Consider the following 21,734-nt stretch of genomic DNA (forward strand, 5'->3'; position numbering starts at 1 on the left):
ATTAACCCAAAAGTAAAACATATAGATTTCTGGTTGCTAGTTAAAGAGTTAGCTTGATTTCTAGTTGAAATTGGCAAATTGGGATAGAAGTATGTTGGCCATTACTGAAGTATGATAAATTGATTCATTGTCATTTAACCCTGCGGATTTCAAGTCATATAACCAGAAAAGTGCTCATTAATTAATCACACAGATTATTTAACAACTTAGCCCGACAAAGTTTATGGCTGTAACATAAATCCTATCATTTCAACCCCCGACAACGCTGAGGGCTATTACCCTTGAATTTGAGCGCGGGTAAAGTTAATGCTTTCCTCCTCCTGTAGGAGCGAAAGCAGAAACTATTGGACTCCTAACTACATGTTTTCCTCCGACCTCGATCCAGCTCAAGAACCCATAATTACCAATATAGCCCCCATCCGTTGTCTTCCCTCCAACAACATCTTCTAGGTTAATTTCAACCTTCATTGAAAATTCCTGCTTGCTAGCCTTCCCTTCAAAATGCAGCACCTGAGGTTCAACTGTCACCTTCATCCCTTCCGGTTCGCTGATCGCCGCTTGATAACTGGTCGGATAGCCCCCAACGTTCGTCAGAACCCTCTTGAAAACTTTGCTCGAATAGTTAGTTTCGAGGATGACGGTGAAGCTAGGGTAATTGAGGTCGAGATTGGCTCTCGTGCAAGTATACCCATATCTCGTAGTAATAGCCCCAATCTGTAGACTAGTGTAATTGAGCCCACAGAGGAAATCCATATAATCAGCCAGCACGATATCATAAACCAGACCCGGATCCATCGCCTTGTTAGGGTTTACATGCCCAGCACCGAAATCAAGAGGGCTCGCCGCTCTCCCTATGCCCATGTCTCTAATTTGACCGCCAGTGTTATCGGTTGTGTCCGCAGTCGTCATCATTGCAGACCTAACGGCCGCTGGGCTCCAATTCGGGTGCGCTGATTTCAGCAGCGCCGCGATTCCAATCACATGAGGCGAAGCCATTGATGTGCCTGATAACAGAGCGTAGTCTGTCATTAGATAGTCATCACCAAGCGGCGCAAATCCTCTGTTCGGAACCCAAGAAGCCAGTACATTAACACCGGGAGCTAGTATATCAGGCTTTAAGATCCCAGGAGAGATGCTGCTTGGTCCTCTGGATGAGAAGTCGGCGACCTGGGGAGCTGGTCTTGTACCGAGTTCGGTCAGTATGAATTTTATATCCACCGTCGGCGTTGGATTCTCTGTCACGTATCCCTCTATGATTTCTCCGTCTCGTAATGTTACCGTCACGTAAGGCATGTAGAAATCTTCAGGGTCTAAGGACTGTCCTACATCGGTTGCGATGACCGCTGCTTTCGCTCCTGTTCTGGCTATCTCCCTCATTTGATCGGTAAGGTTCGTGGCAGTGGATTTTGAGCAGAACACAACCTTTTCAGCGACTTCGGTTTGGTTTAGTGAGAGGTAACTGCAGGACTCTTTGTTGATATCACCGTGTCCAAAATAGAGCGACATGTTAGATATGAATATGTTCTCTGGGAAAACCGATCGCCCTTTGATAGTTTTCTTGGTGTCACCTAGGGTTAGGGCTATTGCGGCGGTGTAGTCTCTATCTATTGTTCCTGCACCAACTGATGTAAACCAAGGAGCACCATTGATCACAGTATAAGCACGAGGGCCACTGTTTCCAGCGGACACCGACACAAATATTCCCTTCTCCATCGCTGCAAAAGCGCCGATAGCAATCACATCCTCATAGTAAGGGCTCTGGGAGAACCCAAGCGATAGTGACATTAGGTCAACACCGTCTTCTATCGCTTGATCCATCGCAGCGAGCACGTCGCTGGCTGCTGATTTGAAGTCATCACTAGAGAACAGAGCCTTGTACATTGCAACACGAGCCATAGGTGCAATACCCATCATGGTTCCTTCAGCATAGCCAAAATAGCTGGCTCCACGAACGGGCCCCCCTGCTGCGGTCGATGATGTGTGTGTACCGTGACCGAAGAAATCCCTAGGGGATTCATAGTCATCAGCCCGCGAAATGTTAAAACCATGACTCTTGAGTCCTTTGCTGAAAAACCGAGCCCCTATGAGTTTTCGGTTGCACAAAGAAGGACTAAAATCGGTTCCATTCTCACATTTGCCCTTCCATTTTGTGGGTATCGGTGGCATTCTTCTGTCGTTGAAGCTCTCACTCTCGGGCCACACTCCGGTATCAATAATCCCTATGATCACGTCTTTGCCGAATTTCGAGCTAGGCCATAAGCCTGATCTAGGGTTAAGGCCGAGGAATTTTGGCGTGTGGGTCGTGTGGAGTGTGGCATAGGAATCGGGTATTGCTGTGAGATGGCCCGGAACTTGTTTGAGACGTTGGAGTTGGGACGAGGTCAGAACGGCGCTGAAGCCATTGAAGGCGTGGTTGTATGTATAGAGATGTGTAGGAGGAAGGGTATCGATGTTTTCTGATTCAGCTGATACCGATGTGAGCATCGAGGTGTACCACTTCTCATGTGTAGAGAAGGGAGAAGGCTTCGAGGAGGTGTCCATTTGGATAACGTATGGTTTGCGATCATTGTTTGGCGTTGAGATGGAGATGGGAAGAAAGAAGAGGGAGGTTACGAGGATCTTCATTAAATGAGGGACATGATCCATGTTTAATGGTTGAGTTTGAATAGTTTGGAAATGGAGGAGGATATAAATAATGGCGAAGGTTGCGAGGCCGGCAAGAGCAGAGCATATGACTAACCGTCCAGCGGTAGAACCAGCCATCTAGTAGATTGCTCCTTGATCGGGTCTTTATTGAATCATATGCGAACTTTATTCGTTTCATTTCCAGCAAAATCAAAAGCAAGGAGCTGAGACTGCATGGAGAAAATTAAGAAACTATCAAGCCGACTGTTGCCGTCTACGTTTTGGATCATTTGATTCTATGGTGTCCTCGTGTTAGAAGTTTAAACAATAAAGGGACCAGTTTTTGGTTTATTTTTATTTTTATTTATTAAGAAACTGAAGTCTCTTTCTGCATTATTTTGCAATACCATATATAGTGCTAGAATTTTTTTACGTAAGAAAAAGTTTAAACGCAATAATCTCTCTTGTTTCCGTACTGGTTCTATGAGCAACAACCGACTTCTTTTGAAGTTTTGGCACGCCTGCATAGTAGAGAGGTTATTTATTTTCTGAAAACTATTTGGAAGTGTGTTGACAATTTGGAGGAGAGAGTGAATACGGTTGATTTTTGTGGACCCCTGTACTATCGCCCAATTATGGATAGGACCCTTGTAGTTCCACTTGTACCAATAAAAAAGAGTCCAAAAAAAAAAGTTCACTTCGGGGTGGGGGGTGTCTATCCACACTGATAGAACTACATGGGTTTATCTGCAATTGGCAATTGACTATAGTAAAGAGGGTCTATCCACACTTATAAAAATAACCTATCAATTCGTAAATCAATGCAGGCAATATGCAAAAACTAGTGCAGCTAGATAAATTATCTATGCAAGCAAAATACTGAACTTTGTGCAAATAGTATATGAATCTATGATTAGGGATTACCTTCTTTCAAATTGACGTTGTGACAATTATAACATGTTTCTCCCCCTCTGTATGGATTCCTATGGGGAGGCCCTCTGTGTGATATTTTTCCATTAAAAATCCGTTAAAAGATTACAGGCAAGCTAAATTAGGAAAAAAATAAATACAAATAAACGCAAAGCCCACTCATTATAAACAGGCTCTATCTAGAACTAGCAGAAGCCTGGCCCAATCATAGCCCAAAGCTGCTCTAGGTGCGCCGCTTGCGTTTCCTCTTTATGGATCAAACATATATTATTGAGGTTTTCAATGAATTCTATTATATCCTATGTTTAGGGCCTGTTTGGTTCAATAGAGGGTAGCAATAGGATTAGGAATCCTATTTTATTTATGGATTCCAACCTAATCCATAAAAAATTTATAGACAAGTTTTAGTTTTATGGAATCCTATTTTTTTTGTATTCTATGTTTGTTTCACCCAAAGGATTAGGAATCAGAATAAAAAAAAGGAGAGGTGTCAGAAATTCCACCCAATTCCTAGCAAATGGACTGGATTTGGATTTCCTGAAATATACACTGTTTGAGCCACTTTATAGATATAGATTAGCAATTCTATAAATTTTTTTTGAACCAAACTCAAGATTAGGATTCATTTGGAATCCATTAATTACGAAAACGCCATTGTCAGGTCCAAATACCATTCCTATTCCATAAAATTGGTGAAACAAACAGGCCCTAAACATATGTGTGTGTGTGTGTGTGTGTGTGTGTGTGTGTGTGTAAGATTTTCGATGAGCTTTCTCAATTATTTTCCCTTAATTTAAGTTTTAACAACACCGCTGCAAAAAAATTGGACAAATTTTGAGTAAGACGTGCAATTCACGACGACTAGAGACTTAATATACTGTTTAGCAAAGGGTTAAGTAAGGGGTTAAGGAGACTTAACCCCTTCTTAACCCGCCAAATACAAAAAATCTATACAAGAGTTAAAGTGAGTTAACCCTCCATAATTTGTCAAACATAAAAAAGCTAACCCCTCTAGATGGATTAAAATGAGTTAATCCCTCAAAATAAGGGGTTTACTAATACTCATATTTAGAAAGATTAAGAATTAACCGTTCTAATTATAAAGAAAATAATTAAAATTATTGTTATTCTCGAATACTAAAACTGTTCACAAGCGCTAAAATATAAGGGGAGTGGTGTTAGGGGCACACCCCCTACCACACCACCAACCACACCCCCCTCTCTCATCGCTACAGTAAACCGGGCCCCACATGGGATTTTAAAATTTTTAAAATCTCATGTAGGACCCGGTTTACTGTAGCGATAAGAGAGGGGGGTGTGGTTGGTGGTGTGTTAGGGGGTGTGCCCCTAACATTATTTATATAAGGGTATGCAAAATGTTAAGACATTCACGCGTGCACAAAACTAATTACAAAAAACATAACCAAGCGTATCCTTTCAGCACACTCAAAATCATTCCTTACCCTCGAAACCCTCAATAATTACGATACTGCCACTATACGCAGCGATTGAAGCTTACCCCTTTTTGAATCCCAACAAAAAACATTTGATACATTCATTCGTTCATTCTCATTCTCTCTCTCTCTCTCTCTTCTCTCTCTCTAACTTAGGATTATGCAGAGATCTCCATTGCCGGTTCTTTCATTACTACTAGCAGTATGTACCTTCAATCTCTCTCACGCTGCAAAGGTGATTTTCTATTGTTAACTTCTTCCTCTTTCTCTCTCTAAAACCTTTTGTTACTTTGAATCTCATGACTCTCTCTCTCTCTCTAAAAAAAATTTTTGTTTTACTCAGATGGGGTCCACATGCATAGCGGACCGCAGCTGCGACGCGGGTCTGCATTGCGAGACCTGCGTCGCCGACGGCAACGTCCTGCCTCGGTGCACCCGCGTCCGGCCCGAAGACCCCAAATCCAAGGTCACTTTTTTGCACAAAACCCCCCTCGTAGTTGTTAGCGCTTATCGTTTGGAGGGTGACCATATATATGCAAATTTGGGAGTTTCAGGGGGCGAATCTGCCGTTTAACCGGTACTCTTGGCTGACGACGCACAACTCGTTCGCTAGGCTCGGTCAGAGGTCGCTCACGGGGACGCCCGTAATTGCTCCCACCAACCAGCAGGATACGGTCACCGCCCAGCTCAACGTAAGCAGCTTACCCCTCACCATTAATTGGCCCGTAACAATAGTATTGAACGCAACACGACTACACGAGCGTCCAGAGTTATTTTCTTAGACTACTAAATTTTATCGTAAGCACGGAGTACAGGAGTGGGGGCGATTTACCATGTTAATTAAATAATCACAATTTTCAATTTATTCTTCTAAACCACCTGTAAATGGTATAAATCATCCCGTTCTATGCGGTATTCTGATCATACGGCCCTAACTACTTGTTACAACACGTATGCGTATCATACCATATATATATATATATATGTATGTACAGTATTTCGGTAAATGTATTGTAAACTAGGTATTTTATGTGCAACTTACCATGAAATAATGTATATATAGCAATTGATCGTATGCAAACATGCTCCTTAATCTTCGGCCACCAACACCCCACTCTGATGTGCGGTTACCGCTCTTAACGCGCTCGGATATTCTTTTGCACGAATTTTAATGCGGATACGGTAAATGACGTGTTGGCATCCTACTCGTTTTCAACCGCGGTGTGCTCGTGTTTGTTTCAGACTGACGCTAGGGCGCTCGATAACCTGCGCCCCTTGCCGTAGACGGTAGCGTATCGTTAGGCAGGGTGCTAACTTACACGCGATTGGTCAAGAGGTCATTTGTTTCGTAAAGTAAGGGTGTGAATATTGGCTTTTTTTTTTTTTTGGCCCTTTTTAAACTTTGGTCGAAAAATAAAAGACTTGGGGCCAGTTGTCATTCCAATGTGAAAACATAGAGAAACATGTGGTTAGACTTAAATATTATGATGGCTTATAATGTATCTAATTTTTGCTTAACTTAAATATTATGCCATATAATTAGCTTAATAATGACTAGCACCTAATTTGGTGTCCTTTTACTCATTTATTTATTTATTTATTTTTGGAAGTTGTGGTCAAGATAAAGACTTGGTGGCCGGTTGTATGCCAATGTGAAAATAGAGAAACACGTGGATGGTTATATCTTTTGACTTAAAACTTCTTCCTCCTCGTTAATAATTGAAGTAGTTGAACTGGTTTTTTGTCACTGGGTGTGTGATTGTATTCTCCTCTGCTAATTTCATATGTTTCTTCTTCTATGTTTCTTTGTATAAAATGCTAATTTGTGAAGTTGAGTGATAGTCTAGTTCTCCTTGGTTTTTAATGAGTAGACAACTGCTTTTAGTTATATCGGTATCTGCGAGCTTTTTTATAGGGTATAAATTTCACTATTTAAGATATAAGAGCATCTCCAAGAGTGATCTTAGATTTTCCCTATATTTGATGAGCAAATCTTTCATCTTAGAAAACAGGGAGCCAAATAAGGAGTAAATGCTCCAACAATGCTCCCAAATGGCTCCATATCTCATGTCTTATACTAAATATAGGAGCCCCTTAATCTTTCCCTGTAAATTAGCCAACATGCCTATATTTCAGATCCTACATAATAGCAAATGTGCTGGCTGATTAGAGCTTAAATCATGGGATTTATTTCCATTTATAATATATCACATCTGTATATATATTGATGTTATGAATCAATACAAATCATCAAAGAAAACCATATTCGTTTCAATATTGTTTGTATTTCTTTTTGGTATCAGAGCTATACAAGAGCACACTAAACCTTCTCTTGTTCAGCCATGTCTTCCCAAAACACATATCCCTTTCCCTCCAATATCAACATTGCCAATTTTGTCACACTCAAACTCAATGAAAATAATTATTTGTTGTGGGAAACACAAGTAATGTCTCTGGTTGAATCTCAGGACTTACTTGGTTTTCTAACTGGTGAAAAAGTTGCTCCTCCAGCCATAAATGATATAGGCACAGAGAAGGAGTCAACAAATCCAGCCTATGTTTCCTGGGTTCGCACAGATCAACTGGTGAAATCATGGGTCATAGGGACTCTCTCAGAAGATGTTCTTGGCCTTGCCGTAGGGTTGTCAACAGCAGCCCAGGTATGGAATGCTTTAACTGAGCATTTTACTCAAAGTAGTGTTGCAAGAGAATTTGAATTAATGTCTCAGCTTCAACATGTTGAGAAAGGGACCAAACCATTGGCTAATTATTTGAGAGAATTCAAGTCTATTTGTGATCAGTTGAATGCTATTGGAAAGCCAGTTTCAGATGACACAAAGGTATATCGATTGCTGGAAGGCCTTGGTCTTAAGTATGAAGCTTTCACAACAACAATGCTTCGCCCTCCACTGCCCTCTTATGCTGAGATTGTTCCCTTGTTGCAAAGCTTTGAATTACGTAATAAGAAGAGTCTATCTAATTCAGATCAGTCATTGGCTTTCATCTCACAAAGAAACAGCGGATCTCATCGACATGGAGGAAATCGTTATAATAATGGAGGTAACAAAAATCATTTTAAACATTACAATACTAATGGTGATGGTTTCTCCTCTTTTACTTCCAAGGGGCGAGGATTCTCTCCTTCTAAACATTACAATACTAATGGTGATGGTTTCTCCTCTTTTACTTCCAAGGGGCGAGGATTCTCTCCTTCAAATCAAAGTTCTCGCAGCATTGAATCTTCAACAAACAAGCAATCAAGCAGCACTCGTCCCAATTCACTAGTTTGTCAAATCTGCAAAAAGGTTGGGCATGATGCTTTGAGATGTTGGCATCGTTTTAACAATAGTTATCAAGCAGAGGAACTACCACATGCTATGGCAGCTACTCACTTGACAGAAGAACAAATTACAGATTGGTATCCAGATACTGGAGCCTCAGCTCATGTCACTGATAATCCTGGTAAGCTTCAAATTTTGGTGCCTTATTATGGTAGTGATTCTGTTATGATTGGAGATGGAAAATGTCTTCCAATTTCACATATTGGAGTGGGTCACATTTCTACTAGTTCACATGATATTCCTCTGAAAGATGTGCTAGTTGTGCCAGATATTAAGAAAAATTTACTATCTGTTTCTCAACTTACTCAAGACTATCCATGTTATTTTGAATTTGACAAAAATAACTTTGCAATCAAGGATCTAAAGACAAGACAGGTTCTAGCAATGGGAACTAAGCGAGGAGGATTGTATGCCTTGGACAAGCCACCAAGTTCAGCTTTTTTCTCTAACAGATCTCAAGTAGCAAATGAGGAAGTCTGGCATCGGAGGCTTGGGCATCCTAATCAACAAGTACTTCAGTTTCTGTGCAAGAATAAATTTATTAGAGTCAATAAAAGTTTCCATGGTTTATGTGAAAGTTGTCAGCTAAGCAAGAGTACTAAGCTTCCTTTTACTTCTTCAAAGTCTATTTCAGAGTCTCATTTACAAAAGATTCACTGTGATTTGTGGGGACCTGCTCCTCTTTCTTCAGTACAACAGTTCAAGTATTATGTTGTGTTAATTGATGATTTTTCTAGATATTCTTGGCTTTATCCTTTGAGAAGAAAATCAGATTTCTTTGGTGTTTTTTTGAAATTTCATAAACTGGTTGAGAATGAATTTGACAAGAAAATCAAAATTTTTCAGTCAGATGGTGGAGGAGAGTTTAATAAGACTGAGTTTGTGGAGCACTTGGCTAATTATGGAATTAAACATCAAATGTCATGTCCTGGAACACCTGAGCAAAATAGTGTTGTTGAGCGTAAACACCGACATATAGTTGAATTAGGACTTGCAATGCTCTTACATAGTTCAGTTCCACGTCGATATTGGGTTGAAGCTTTTACTACATCAAATTTCCTGATTAATCGTTTGCCCTCTTCAACTCTTAACATGAGATCTCCATTTGCAATACTTTACAAGAAGCAAGTTGATTATACTTTTCTCCGAACCTTCGGTGCATGTTGTTATCCATACTTAAGGCATAATGCTTCTAACAAGTTTGATAAAAGATCTCTGCCATGTTGGTGCATGTTGTTATCCATACTTAAGGCATAATGCTTCTAACAAGTTTGATAAAAGATCTCTGCCATGTGTATTTTTAGGATACAGTGACAAACATAAGGGATATCGTTGTCTATATATTCCTACTGGACGTGTTTACATCTCTAGACATGTGATCTTTGATGAAGCCAATTTTCCTTTTGCTGTCAATTCTAAATTTCCTCGTGTAGCACAAGGTGAAGGGGAGCCCTATACTACTGCAACTTCGCTTCATAATTTCCCAAGTGATTCTAACACTGACAGTGGATTGGAACGAGCAAGGATGTTTGGAGATTCTTCTACTACCCATACTCAAGCTACCGATTTTGAGCAACATGATAATTCTCAAGAATTTTCTGTTCAACAAACTCCAGAACAAGAAGCTCATGTTCAACAAATTCCAGCACAAGAAACTTCTCTGGAGACCCATGGGCAACAAACCTCTTCTATTGTGGAATCTCAGGAGGATGCGCAACAAAGGTCCTCAATTCCACAAGAGGAAGATAATGCTCAACCATTGGCTAGTGATCAATCTCATGGCATGGTGACACGTTCAAGACATGGCATACTCAAGCCTAATCCCAAATATGTTAATCTCACTGTCATCAATATTCCTTCTGAGCCTCGTACTGTTAAATCTGCTCTCAAGCATCCAGGTTGGAAGCTAGCTATGGATGAGGAGATGAAAGCTCTCGCATCAAATCAAACATGAGATCTAGTTCCTCGCTTAGAAACAATGAATATTGTTGGGTGTCGTTGGGTTTTCAAGACAAAACTCAAAGCAAATGGTACTCTTGACCGTCTTAAGGCACGATTGGTGGCGAAAGGGTACAATCAAGAAGAAGGTGTTGATTTTATGGAGACATTTAGCCCTGTGATAAGACCAGGAAGCATTCGCATTGTTCTCACTGTAGCGGTTGTTCGTGGATGGACAATTCGACAACTTGATGTCAAGAATGCTTTCCTTCATGGAAATCTTGATATTCCGGTTTTCATGGAGCAGCCACCAGGCTATGTTGATCCCTTACGTCCTCGACATGTTTGCAGTCTTATAAAGGCATTATATGGACTGAAACAAGCACCGAGAGCATGGTTTGACTGTTTCAGTGAATTTTTACTGAATTGTGGATTTTATTGCAGCGTTGCTGATCCTTCAATGTTTGTATATCATCATGATAATCATGTACTTATTGTGCTTCTCTACGTTGATGATATCATCCTAACAGGTAGCTCGGATTCCCTCATTACTGATTTGATTCATGACTTGCACTCAAAATTTTCCATGAAGGATCTCGGTCCTTTGCACTACTTCCTTGGAATTGAAGTTACTCGAAATGCCAAAGGACTCTTTCTTTCTCAAACTAGGTATGCTTCAGAATTGTTGCATCGTGCTTCCATGAGTGATTGTAAACCCATTGCGACACCAATGGTAGCAAAACCTTCCCTTTCACAAGGAAGTGACAATTTATTCTCTGATGCAAAGTTATATCGTAGTCTTGTGGGAGCCTTACAATATCTTACTCTAACAAGACCTGATATTTCTTATGCTGTCAACATCGTATGTCAACATATGCAAGCACCAACAAATGCTCATAACAAGACCTGATATTTCTTATGCTGTCAACATCGTATGTCAACATATGCAAGCACCAACAAATGCTCATTATCAGATGGTCAAAAGGATACTCAGATATGTGAAGGGTTCTTTGAGTCATGGCATGCGAATTTTAGCCCACAGTACACTTGATCTATATGGATTCAGTGACGCAGATTGGGCAGGTTGTAAAGAGACTCGTCGTTCTACTACAGGCTATTGTACCTTTTTGGGTGCAAATTGTATTTCTTGGAGTGCTAAGAAACAACCCACAGTGTCCAGGTCAAGCGCTGAAGCAGAATATCGAGCCTTAGCTTCAACTACTGCAGAACTCACATGGTTGTGCTTTGTGCTTCGTGATATTGGGATTTTCCAGTCACAACCTGCACTTTTATTTTGTGACAATATGGCTGCACTTCACATGACAGTTAATCCGGTCTTCCATGCTAGAACTAAGCATATAGAGATTGATTATCATTTTGTAAGGGAGAAGGTCGCTCTTGGTTCTCTTGTCACGCGCTTTGTTAGTTCCAAACAGCAGCTTGCTGATCTCTTCACCAAGCCTTTACCTAGAGATCAATTCCATGTGTTGAAAACCAAACTTGGTCTTCTTCAACAAACCCAGACCAGTTAGAAGGGGAGTATTGAAGAAAAGGAATTGAATGAGGATAATTGATAGCTGATTCTAAGCTTGATCATAGCCCCTTAATCTTTCCCTGTAAATTAGCCAACATGCCTATATTTCAGATCCTACATAATAGCAAATGTGCTGGCTGATTAGAGCTTAAATCATGGGATTTATTTCCATTTATAATATATCACATCTGTATATATATTGATGTTATGAATCAATACAAATCATCAAAGAAAACCATATTCGTTTCAATATTGTTTGTATTTCTTTTGGGGGAAGTTGCTCCAACAATGCTCCCTATGTTGAGACTAAATATAGGGAGTCACTTTGTTATCCTTAATTTGGAATACCAAATCATATTCCCTATATTTAGTCTCCAACATAGGGAGCCTGTTGGAGCAATTTTTCCCCTCATACTCTCTATATTTAGTCTAGGACATGAGATAGGGAGGCTGTTGGAGATGCTCTAACAACCACAAAGTTTGTTCCAAGCTCATCCACAAGATCAACAAATGATAAGACCAAATAATTATTATAAATGCGTTCGCTTAGTTGCCTGAGAAAAGCCCATTTGAACCCAAGTGTCTCATTAAAGTCTGTTTCTTTCTCTAGTTGTCTCCTCTGTTTTCTTCTCAATGCTTATAGCCACACAGCACAAGAATCTTGAATCCTCTTTTGGCACAATATTGGAGAGTCCCTAAGTTGTAATATACTTCTTTGATATTGATATCCTTCGTCATCTCAGCACTCCAACCCAAATCCAATTGATAACATGCTGCGTTTGAGCTATCAAACAGCCACCAAAATCTCAAAAAAAATGAACCTTAAAAGATCGAATCATGATCTCTTTTCTTATGCTGTCATTTTGTATGGAACCTTATCGACAATTTATTTACTTTTCGGGTGATCTTTTTACATATTGTCAGACAATGAGGCTGATGGTTGCTTAAAGTTATTTGAGACTTGCAAGAGTAAATCAGAAGTGAATATCTTTGTCAGAATAAAAGTCAAATTTGGTGACATGTCTGAATCAATCTGTATAATCAACGGGACAAAACATATTGAACCTTGAGAAAGATATATGAAAATGATTTGAAAAAAACTTGGCAATGGACAGTAACATTATACTGTTGCATTGTTAGAGTGTAATTTTACTTCTCGTTTTATCTAATTGACTAAATACAATATACTGAATTTTAATTCATTATTAATTTTATGCAGAATGGTGTGAGAGGATTAATGTTGGACATGTACGATTTCGAGAGTGATATTTGGTTGTGTCACTCCTTTGGTGGGAAATGCTACAACTTCACAGCCTTCGTAAGATCAATTTCACAAAAAACTAACCTTTTTCTTTCTCTTTATTCATTTGTCAATCTTCTAACTAAACAATCGCATATAATCGTTCGATTAGCAACCTGTTATCAACGTACTCAACGAAATCCAAACATTCCTCCAAGAAAACCCTTCGGAGATAATAACCATATTCATCGAAGATTATGTTACTTCTCCCCGAGGTCTCACCAAGGTTTTCAATGCTGCTGGCCTTACAAAGTACTTGTTTCCTGTATCAAGAATTCCTAAAAATGGCGGCAATTGGCCTTTGTTGAGCGATATGATCAACAAGAACCAGAGACTGCTTGTATTCACTTCCAAATCCTCCAAAGAGGCCTCAGAGGGCATTGCTTATGAATGGAGATATGTAGTAGAAAACCAATGTAAGCATTTTCCCCAAACTCATTTATTGGTGAATAAATTGTGTTGGTTATTGATTTCTCTCGTAAGAGTTACTTTCACAAAACTATCATAGGATTGGAGTGTTTTCGCACTAAACTATTTGTTAGATAAAATATGGTTAATTTTTCTCAGTATGTTATCACGCCTGAAGCTAGTTAGAAAATAGGGTTACCTGTGAATAGATCTCTGTAATCTATTTGTGCAAATAGAACTTCTGAGTGAACTTTTTTCCTCTTAAAATCGTTAAAAGCTTTTGAGGAGGCGGATAGACCACCTACAGTTCTATTGATGAGGATAAATCCCCAATTGCTAATCTTTTTTGGCTTTTAAAAGAGTCAAAAAAGTTCAATAAGGGAGCATATTCGCACTTGGGCCAATACTATAGAGTGTCTACTCGCACGAGTAGAACTACATGAGGTCTATTCACAATGGGGTGATACTACGAGGGGTCTAGTCACAATTGACCCTAGAAAGTATGTCTTGTTCAGGACAATTTACCCCTTATGTACTTTATGTATCTTCTATATTATCTTTATGTGTTTTGTCGGTCGATAAATTCAAACATTATACTTTAGACATTTTATCCTAGACGTTAACATGTTAGCAACAATTTTTGATACTTTTCTTTGGTTATGAAATTCATGATAGTTTTCTATAATAAAAATTTTTTAAGATAGTTGTGTGTGAAATATCTGAAAGTTCATACTAGTTGTCATTTTGTGGAATTTACTCGTTTCTTTAACTATTTGCAGACGGAAATGGAGGGATGAAGGAGGGTTCGTGCCCAAATCGTGCAGAATCATCGACCATGAACACCAAATCAAGGTCTTTGGTTCTGATGAACTATTTCAGAGACACGCCTGATTTTGTTACGTCGTGCAAGGACAATTCGGCTCCTCTTGAGAACATGATGAACACTTGCCACAATGCGTCGGGCGATAGATGGCCTAACTTCATTGCTGTTGATTTCTATAAGGTAGTGTGATATAAACATTAGCTTTGATGATTTAAAGCCATTTTTATGAAGATTTGATTGCGTCTCAATGCAGAGGAGCGATGGAGGAGGATCTCCAGAGGCTATAGATATAGCCAATGGACATTTGGTTTGTGGATGCAACAATATTGTCAGCTGCAAGGTTTGATTGACACTTTTATCTGCTAGAAATATTTTATTATTTTCCTTTGCCCGAAAATCATAAATCATAAAATAATTATTAACAGAGAGTGAAGTTGCAAGTCTGTGAGGCATTTGAGAATATCATTGTATGACAACAATTTCTCTATTGTTGTGCTAAGAGACTGTTAGCCTGGAATTTAACAAAAATGTAGGCTACATCACACATGTGTGGTCAGAGTTAGGGATGCAAAACTGATACGTATATCTACAAATATATCTATATCCATATCCTTTAGAATAAGGATATCCATACCCAATAGGATATGGATACAGATTTGTAAGTAAAATATTGAGATCCATATATATCTGATTACCCGAATATATATACTGATCATATAGTCATAATCAGTTTGACCATATTGTAGATTTGAAATCAGTTTTGATGATCTAGAACGTCTAAAATTTTCAAATATGTCGATGATATTAATGTACTCGCATTTAAGAAATTAATAGTATTTTAAACATCTCTTGTGTCATGCGACCAATGTTATTTCTTTTCCTAATATCCTTTGTATGTCTGTTTATATCTTATTCGTATCATATTCTATTTTAGCAAATATGAATATCAGTTTTCCTTACAGAGACGTATCTTTATTTTTATCTGTGATTCGTACTCGAATCTGATCTTTTTACTGTCACGTAAATCTTTTTCCCCCCTTTAATGAGCAGGTAAATGGCACATATGGGCAATGTGGTGAGCCACCAAAGGCTGCTAATGGAAGTTCAATTGTTGCAAAGCAGAAAACGTCAGATACTGCATCTATAACTGAGGGCAAGGTGTTTGAAATGGTGTTGATAGCAACATCCCTTCTCTTGTACAGCTTGTAGTTTCTCTCTGCTTTTGTTTCTTGTTTCCTGCATTTCTTTTAACACCTTGGAACTACGTAGAAACCTTGTAAAATATCCCTCAACAATCCGAGATTAAACATTAAGCTTTATCAATCAATATTTTTAATATAAGTTAAAAGGACAAAGGGTCAGATAAGGATATCTGTTTCCTATCTGAACTTTTGACTTTGGATTCCTTCAGAAAAATATGCATATACCATTTATATATATAAGTAGATCCTAAAGCTGGGCCTATTTTGTATTGATGTTGCCGAATAATAGAGGACTAAACAGAGATCCTCTACCATTTTGGTAGTAGGGGACTTTTGCAACTTACTAATCGTATCTCCCCACTTTATGATTATGCATGTTATTATTTACGTAAATTGTACAAAAAATTCTTTTAATCATGAGATTCACTAAATGAGTCAATATTATTAACCCACAAAATCAATTGTAGGAATTATTTACAATGATGGATATACAGAAACTGAACTTATTTAGTGACACAACTTAAGAGAATTAGATCAAGAACACTAAAAACATCTTGAAATGATAAATTTAAGATTTATAACTTAAATATATGTTGAATTTGCACCTTAACAAAATATATGGGTTGGGGTTAGAATTTAAAGATTCTTCCTAAATCTCATATGACCAATGCATTAAAGGTCAGTTCTTTGAACTTCTAATTGGAGGCTATAAAAGAATGTTGTGCTGAGGGAAGGTCATCCTCTAAGTGAGAGGGAGGATTTTCTTAGAGCTCTTGAGTGATCAGTGTTCTCGAGTTCTTCGAGTGATGTAGTTTTGATGATGGCCTCTTGGAGCTCTTGAGTGATATGTGTTGTCAGATTACTTGAGAGATGTGACATGTGCGAGGATTTTTGAGTCTGTCTGTGCAAAACTTGTATCAATTGTGTTGATCATATTGGTTGTATTGGTTTGTGAAGCTAGTAAATTTCCCTTCTAAAAAACAGTCGATGTATGCATGTTTTGCCAAACCACGTAGAAAACTCTATGTGTTGTTTGGTGCTTGTACTCGTTAGTGTTTGTGGTGTTTGTGTGCTCCACAATCCTTAATGTAGAAATCCTCTTTGGGCACTGTTTGGTAGGGCATTTGAAAAGAAAAGGAGATGAGGGAAGGTGTAATATCGTGGGGGATAGACATCGAGAAAGAGGAAGGACATCTTTATATAGTTTATTTTCTCTCTTCTTTTGTATCTTGTCAATTTGCTAAATGCAAATCCATTTCCCCTCATCTCACCTCACCTTCCATCCTACCAATCCAACATGAGATATCTATTAAAGACAAAACTTTATTATAGGTTTTTAATATTTTAGCCAAATTTCATTTGGATCCTTAAACTTTAAAAGTCATCAAAGGAGGTCCCTAATGTTTATTTCGTCATCAATATATGTCCTTTTTTTATTTTTCCATTAGTAGTTGATGATGTGACAAGTTTTTTATCATTTCTATTTTTCTTTGTTGACTGGACACTGACTGCGCCTGAAAGTTTTTAAATTTATGAACAAGCCCTTAAAAGTCTTGAACGTTATAAACAATCTTTAGAATTTTTTTTAAATTCCAAACAGACCCCTAAAATTTTATAAACAACCGCTAAAAGTTTAGTCTCCAAAATTTTACAAACAACACCAAGAGTTTTTAAAATTATAAATAACGCCATAAAAGATTTACATGAACCCTCTGAAAGTTTTAAAAATTATAAATAACCCTTTAAAATGTTTACAAATAATCATTGAAAAAATTACAAAAACTGTGAAAGTTTTAAGTATTAAAAATAACCCCCTAAATTTCACAAACAACCTCCCAATAATTTTACAAATAGCCTCCTAAGAGTTTCAAAAACTAAAAATAACTCCCTAATAATTTACATGCAAACGCCTAAGATTTTGAAAATTACAAATAACAAATGATTTTAGGGTTTTTGTAATTTTCAAATTATCTAAGGGGGTGTTTGTAAATGTTTTGGGGGCTTTCGTAAAATTTTAGGGAGTTATTTGTAGTTTTCAAAACTTTTAGAAACAGTTTATAAATTTTAAGACTGTTTATAATGTGCAAAACTTTAAGTGATTAATTTTAAAACTTTGAAGGGTCGAGTTAGTGGGCTGTCAGCAGAGAAAATGGAAAATAAAAAAAAATTATCATATTGTCAATTTACTAATAAAATTTTAAAAAGAACTTTTATTGATGACGGAATAGATGTTAGAGACCTTCTTTAATGACTTTTAAAGTTTAAGAATCCAAATAAAATTTGACTAAAATATTAAACACCTAAAAAGTTTTGTGTTTCTAAAAATAAATAAGAAATATGACGAATAATTGATATGAAAATTCATATAAGTTTTGGCGACATCAAGTCTCAAAGCTAGTATTCTCAATCTCTATTACAAATAATTAAGCTCATATTTCCCTTTTCTATTAGAAAAGGTTAAGCTTATATTTTCCTTTTCTGTTAGAAATAATTAAACTCGAACACTTATTTTAAAACAACAGGACTTTCAGGCCGTTCAAAATTTAAAATTTGATTTGGTAGGGGTGCGCCAGGCCCATGCAGTAGTGCAACGCAAGGGCGACGCTCGAAGGCCCCAGTAGCAAGCTACTGTAATGGACCCTCCCCCAACAAAAATTAATTTAATATCATAGTGGGCCGATGGCCCACGTATCAGATATTAAACTGATAAGAACAGATACTACACTTGATCTTAGCCAAAAGGCCGAGAAAGGTATGCTTCTAAGATGCGGCCTACAGGGTTTTCTTATACGAGCTCAGGAGCAAGTTTTCTTGAACTTGGCCGATGTGGGACTAAACAGTTTCATGACGTGTTCCGAGAAAAAAACGAAACAACGAAGACGACATGTTGTGCTTTAAGGATACCAGTTCTCGTTGACAAGAACTATATAATTTGTTTTAAGTCTATCAGAAGATTATGCAAGTTAGATTGGGTGATTATCAAATTCTTTGATATTTAATCATTCGCTCAGAGGGTAATTTAAGAGATACAAAACAATGACTATTATTATATATATATTAAATGAAAAAAAATGACCATTCACATATTCGATCTATACTACGCTTATCAAATTTTTGTTTACGAGTTTAAACTGTTATAGCTTATGTTGTTACACATGGTTAAAATTATATACTTATATTTATAATCAACTCTAGAGAGTACTCGTTGGATTTGGACAGAGTTTTCAAGGAGGGGAATATTACAATGTTAACCCTCTTTAAAATTGTATTTGTTTATGCTTTTTCGTTAGTAAAGTGAGTGGAGGGGATGACTAAAAAATAGCAAATCCATCCACTTTCTTAACCCTCTTTAAGATTGCTTCTTGTACATTCACCAATCTTGCAAGCACATCACCACTTGTACAGTATACGAATCTAAGCATGTCCTATGGTCGTCGATCAAACGTCCTGCTGTGCTGAAGGCGGATTCCGAAGCTACCGTCGAAACCTGCAGTGTTAGTAATTAGTCACGAACCATGATGGAAAGTATATGATATGAAACTGATCCATACACTCTCCACCATTATAAAATATCTAAAGCATTTTCTTAACATTTAACTAAGGAAGCAGATAAATATTCATCTATTTCAGAAACATCTAATGCTGATCCAAGTTCAGATTCATCGGTTAGTTCAGCTACCATTGCATACCTATCAAAACTTACATTTTTACCTCGGCCTGTGCTCGAAAGCGCCGAAGCTGTAGACTGTTATGCAGCTACACCATGTCTAGCTACATACTCATCATATAATGTTTGAAAATAATTTCTAATAAATAAATGATGAGAAGTATCAGTAAGGGTGGATCCATCATCTAAGTCTATAATCATACAATGACTGTATCAAACTTTGAAGGCCAATATCCTTCAAACATGGATCAATAAGAACCCCAAAACCAAAAATATGAACAATATGCCTAAAACACTTATTAAATTTACTTTCCATTTGAAAAACTACAGCTATAAAAGTATCATCCATACGATATTTGGCAAAAAAATTTGAATATTTAAAATTTGTAAAGCAGCTAAAGTAATTGTTGGATAATAACATCCAGATAATAACATTTTAGCATAATAAAAGACTTGTAACATCACATTTAAATTATATATAATTGTCCATTCATATTCAGTTATTCCATAAGTACTACCAGAGCTAGAACTAGAAGCATAAAAATTTATAAAATTATTTATAATTTCTTTATATTCTATTGCTACACTTAACATTACATAGGTAGAATTCCACCTATGGTCAACATCTTTTGGAATTAGTCTGGACTTATAATTTTTTCTTTTACAATATTTTTTCTATTTTTAATTCTTATTTCAAAAGCATTATGCATATTATTAACTGTTCTAACATTTTCTATCATGGGTTTAATTTCAGAAAAAATACTTTGAATAATTAAATTTAAAATATGACAGATACATCTAACATGAAAAAGTTTACCATGACATGGCAATGACAGAGTTGTTTTGATAAAATCAACAGCTACATTGTTATTACTTGTATTATCTAGTGAAAGAGAAAATATTATTTGATCAATTTCTAGTTTCATAAGTTCTTTAATTATTAAATTTATAATATTAATACCAGTATGTGACTCTTTAATTATAGTAAAAGAAATAACTCTTTTAAACATTCGTCAATTTTCATCAATCCAGTATTCTGTGATACATAAATAACCAGTTTGCACTCTAGATGTCCAAATATCAGAAGTTAAAGAAAATTTACGGTTTAAATTTTTAAAATAAGAAATTATTTTTTTTTCTTTTTCCTCCTGATAATATTTTAAAATATCACGTTGACAGGTTTGGCGAGAAAATTTTGTAAATGCGGGATAAAAACAATCTCTAAACAAATCTTCAAATTCATCATCTCCTACTACTTTAAAAGGAATATTTTTAAAAACGATAAACCTGATTACGCATTTCCTGGCTCGGACATCGTCATAATTCCAACTACCAAGACTACCAGAAGAGGAGGATTGGGAAATCATAGATTGTCGGATATCACCTTGAGGATTCTAGCATTTGTTGTGTTTTCTATATGGCGTTTGAGGTGGTTGGTGCCGCTATTATGATGAGCTTGGAAAGTCTGGCCACACAACGCACATTTAGCCTTCTGGGTGATGATCCTACCGTGTTCATCTTTGGTGACATCTATCTTCTTAAAAAATTCCACACATCGGATCTCGGCCTTTAAGGAGCTCTTGGTGCAGATTCATCGTCACCGGATTTAGGATTAACACTGGTAGGAGAAGTAGTTGTTGTAGGAGGACTCATTTATGGATCGGTAGGAGATAGATGTTGCTCTTCATAATCAGATCTGGAAGCTATTTGATAGAAGTATTAGAAAATATAATAGATTTTATGAGAGTATAAGATTGTATAAGGGAGTGTTAGAGAGAAGTAGATGAGTTTTAGTGTGAGGAGAAGAAGTGAAAACATCCATCTATTTATAGAGGCAGCCTCTTAGGCAAATGACCAAAAAACCTTCATATTCTAGTCGTTTTTTACCGTTTTTAGGGGAAAACGTTCAAAACCCCATTTTTAACCGTTATGATCGGGCCGGGCCAGCACGGCCCGCTATTTTACAGCAACGGTAACCTTTGGTGACCGTTGCGACCGGATCGGAGTCCGGGCCCGGGCCGCCCGGCCCGGTTTTGGTGGCCCTACCGCACTGTTCCGGGCCCAGGTCGGTCCGGACAGTCGCGTTTTCGTGGGTCCGAGCCCGGTCCCGAATCTGGCCCGGGTGTCCAGGCAAAACCCGAGCTGGGCGGGTTCCGGCCCGGGTGTCCAGGCAAAACCCCCCGGGCTGGGCGGGGTTCCTGCCCGGTCGGGCCAGGGCCGCGAGCTTTTTGGACAGCCCTACTCTCACCCCATTCTCGTATATCCAAACACAATTAATTAGATCTCACCCTTTCACTTTCATTTCCCTTCCCTTAGTTTTACCTCAATCACTCCCCTCCCTTCCCCTTCTTTGTATCCAAACTAGGAGATTGGAATCAATTTTAAAACCAAATAGCGAAATTAAAGAACGGGTAAATTTCACATTTCAAGTGTGGATTAAGTTGGTCTAGGGTTTGGGTTAGGGAGTGAGAAGAAGGAGAGTTGGGGGAAGAGGGGGAAAAGAGGATTCCCC

At 37.8% G+C, this 21,734-nt stretch overlaps 2 protein-coding genes across 2 annotated transcripts; one reads left to right on the forward strand and one right to left on the reverse strand.

Annotated features, from left to right (window-relative positions):
* On the reverse strand, positions 191 to 3,611 carry LOC109829427 (subtilisin-like protease SBT1.7). Its single transcript, XM_020396551.1, has 2 exons — positions 3,550 to 3,611; positions 191 to 2,855 (listed from the first exon to the last, which is right to left on the reverse strand). Exon 2 carries the CDS (start codon positions 2,761 to 2,763, stop codon positions 304 to 306), a length of 2,460 nt encoding a protein of 819 aa, XP_020252140.1. The 5' UTR covers positions 2,764 to 2,855; positions 3,550 to 3,611; the 3' UTR covers positions 191 to 303.
* Positions 5,132 to 15,676, forward strand: LOC109830366 (PI-PLC X domain-containing protein At5g67130-like). The gene is made up of 8 exons (XM_020397616.1): positions 5,132 to 5,244; positions 5,353 to 5,475; positions 5,564 to 5,701; positions 13,042 to 13,140; positions 13,235 to 13,538; positions 14,310 to 14,533; positions 14,607 to 14,693; positions 15,404 to 15,676. The coding sequence occupies exons 1-8, from the start codon at positions 5,170 to 5,172 to the stop codon at positions 15,560 to 15,562; spliced, it is 1,209 nt and encodes a 402-aa protein (XP_020253205.1). The 5' UTR covers positions 5,132 to 5,169; the 3' UTR covers positions 15,563 to 15,676.

The sequence above is a fragment of the Asparagus officinalis genome, chromosome 2, assembly GCF_001876935.1.
Source record: "Asparagus officinalis chromosome 2, Aspof.V1, whole genome shotgun sequence".
Classification (NCBI taxonomy): Eukaryota; Viridiplantae; Streptophyta; class Magnoliopsida; order Asparagales; family Asparagaceae; genus Asparagus; species Asparagus officinalis.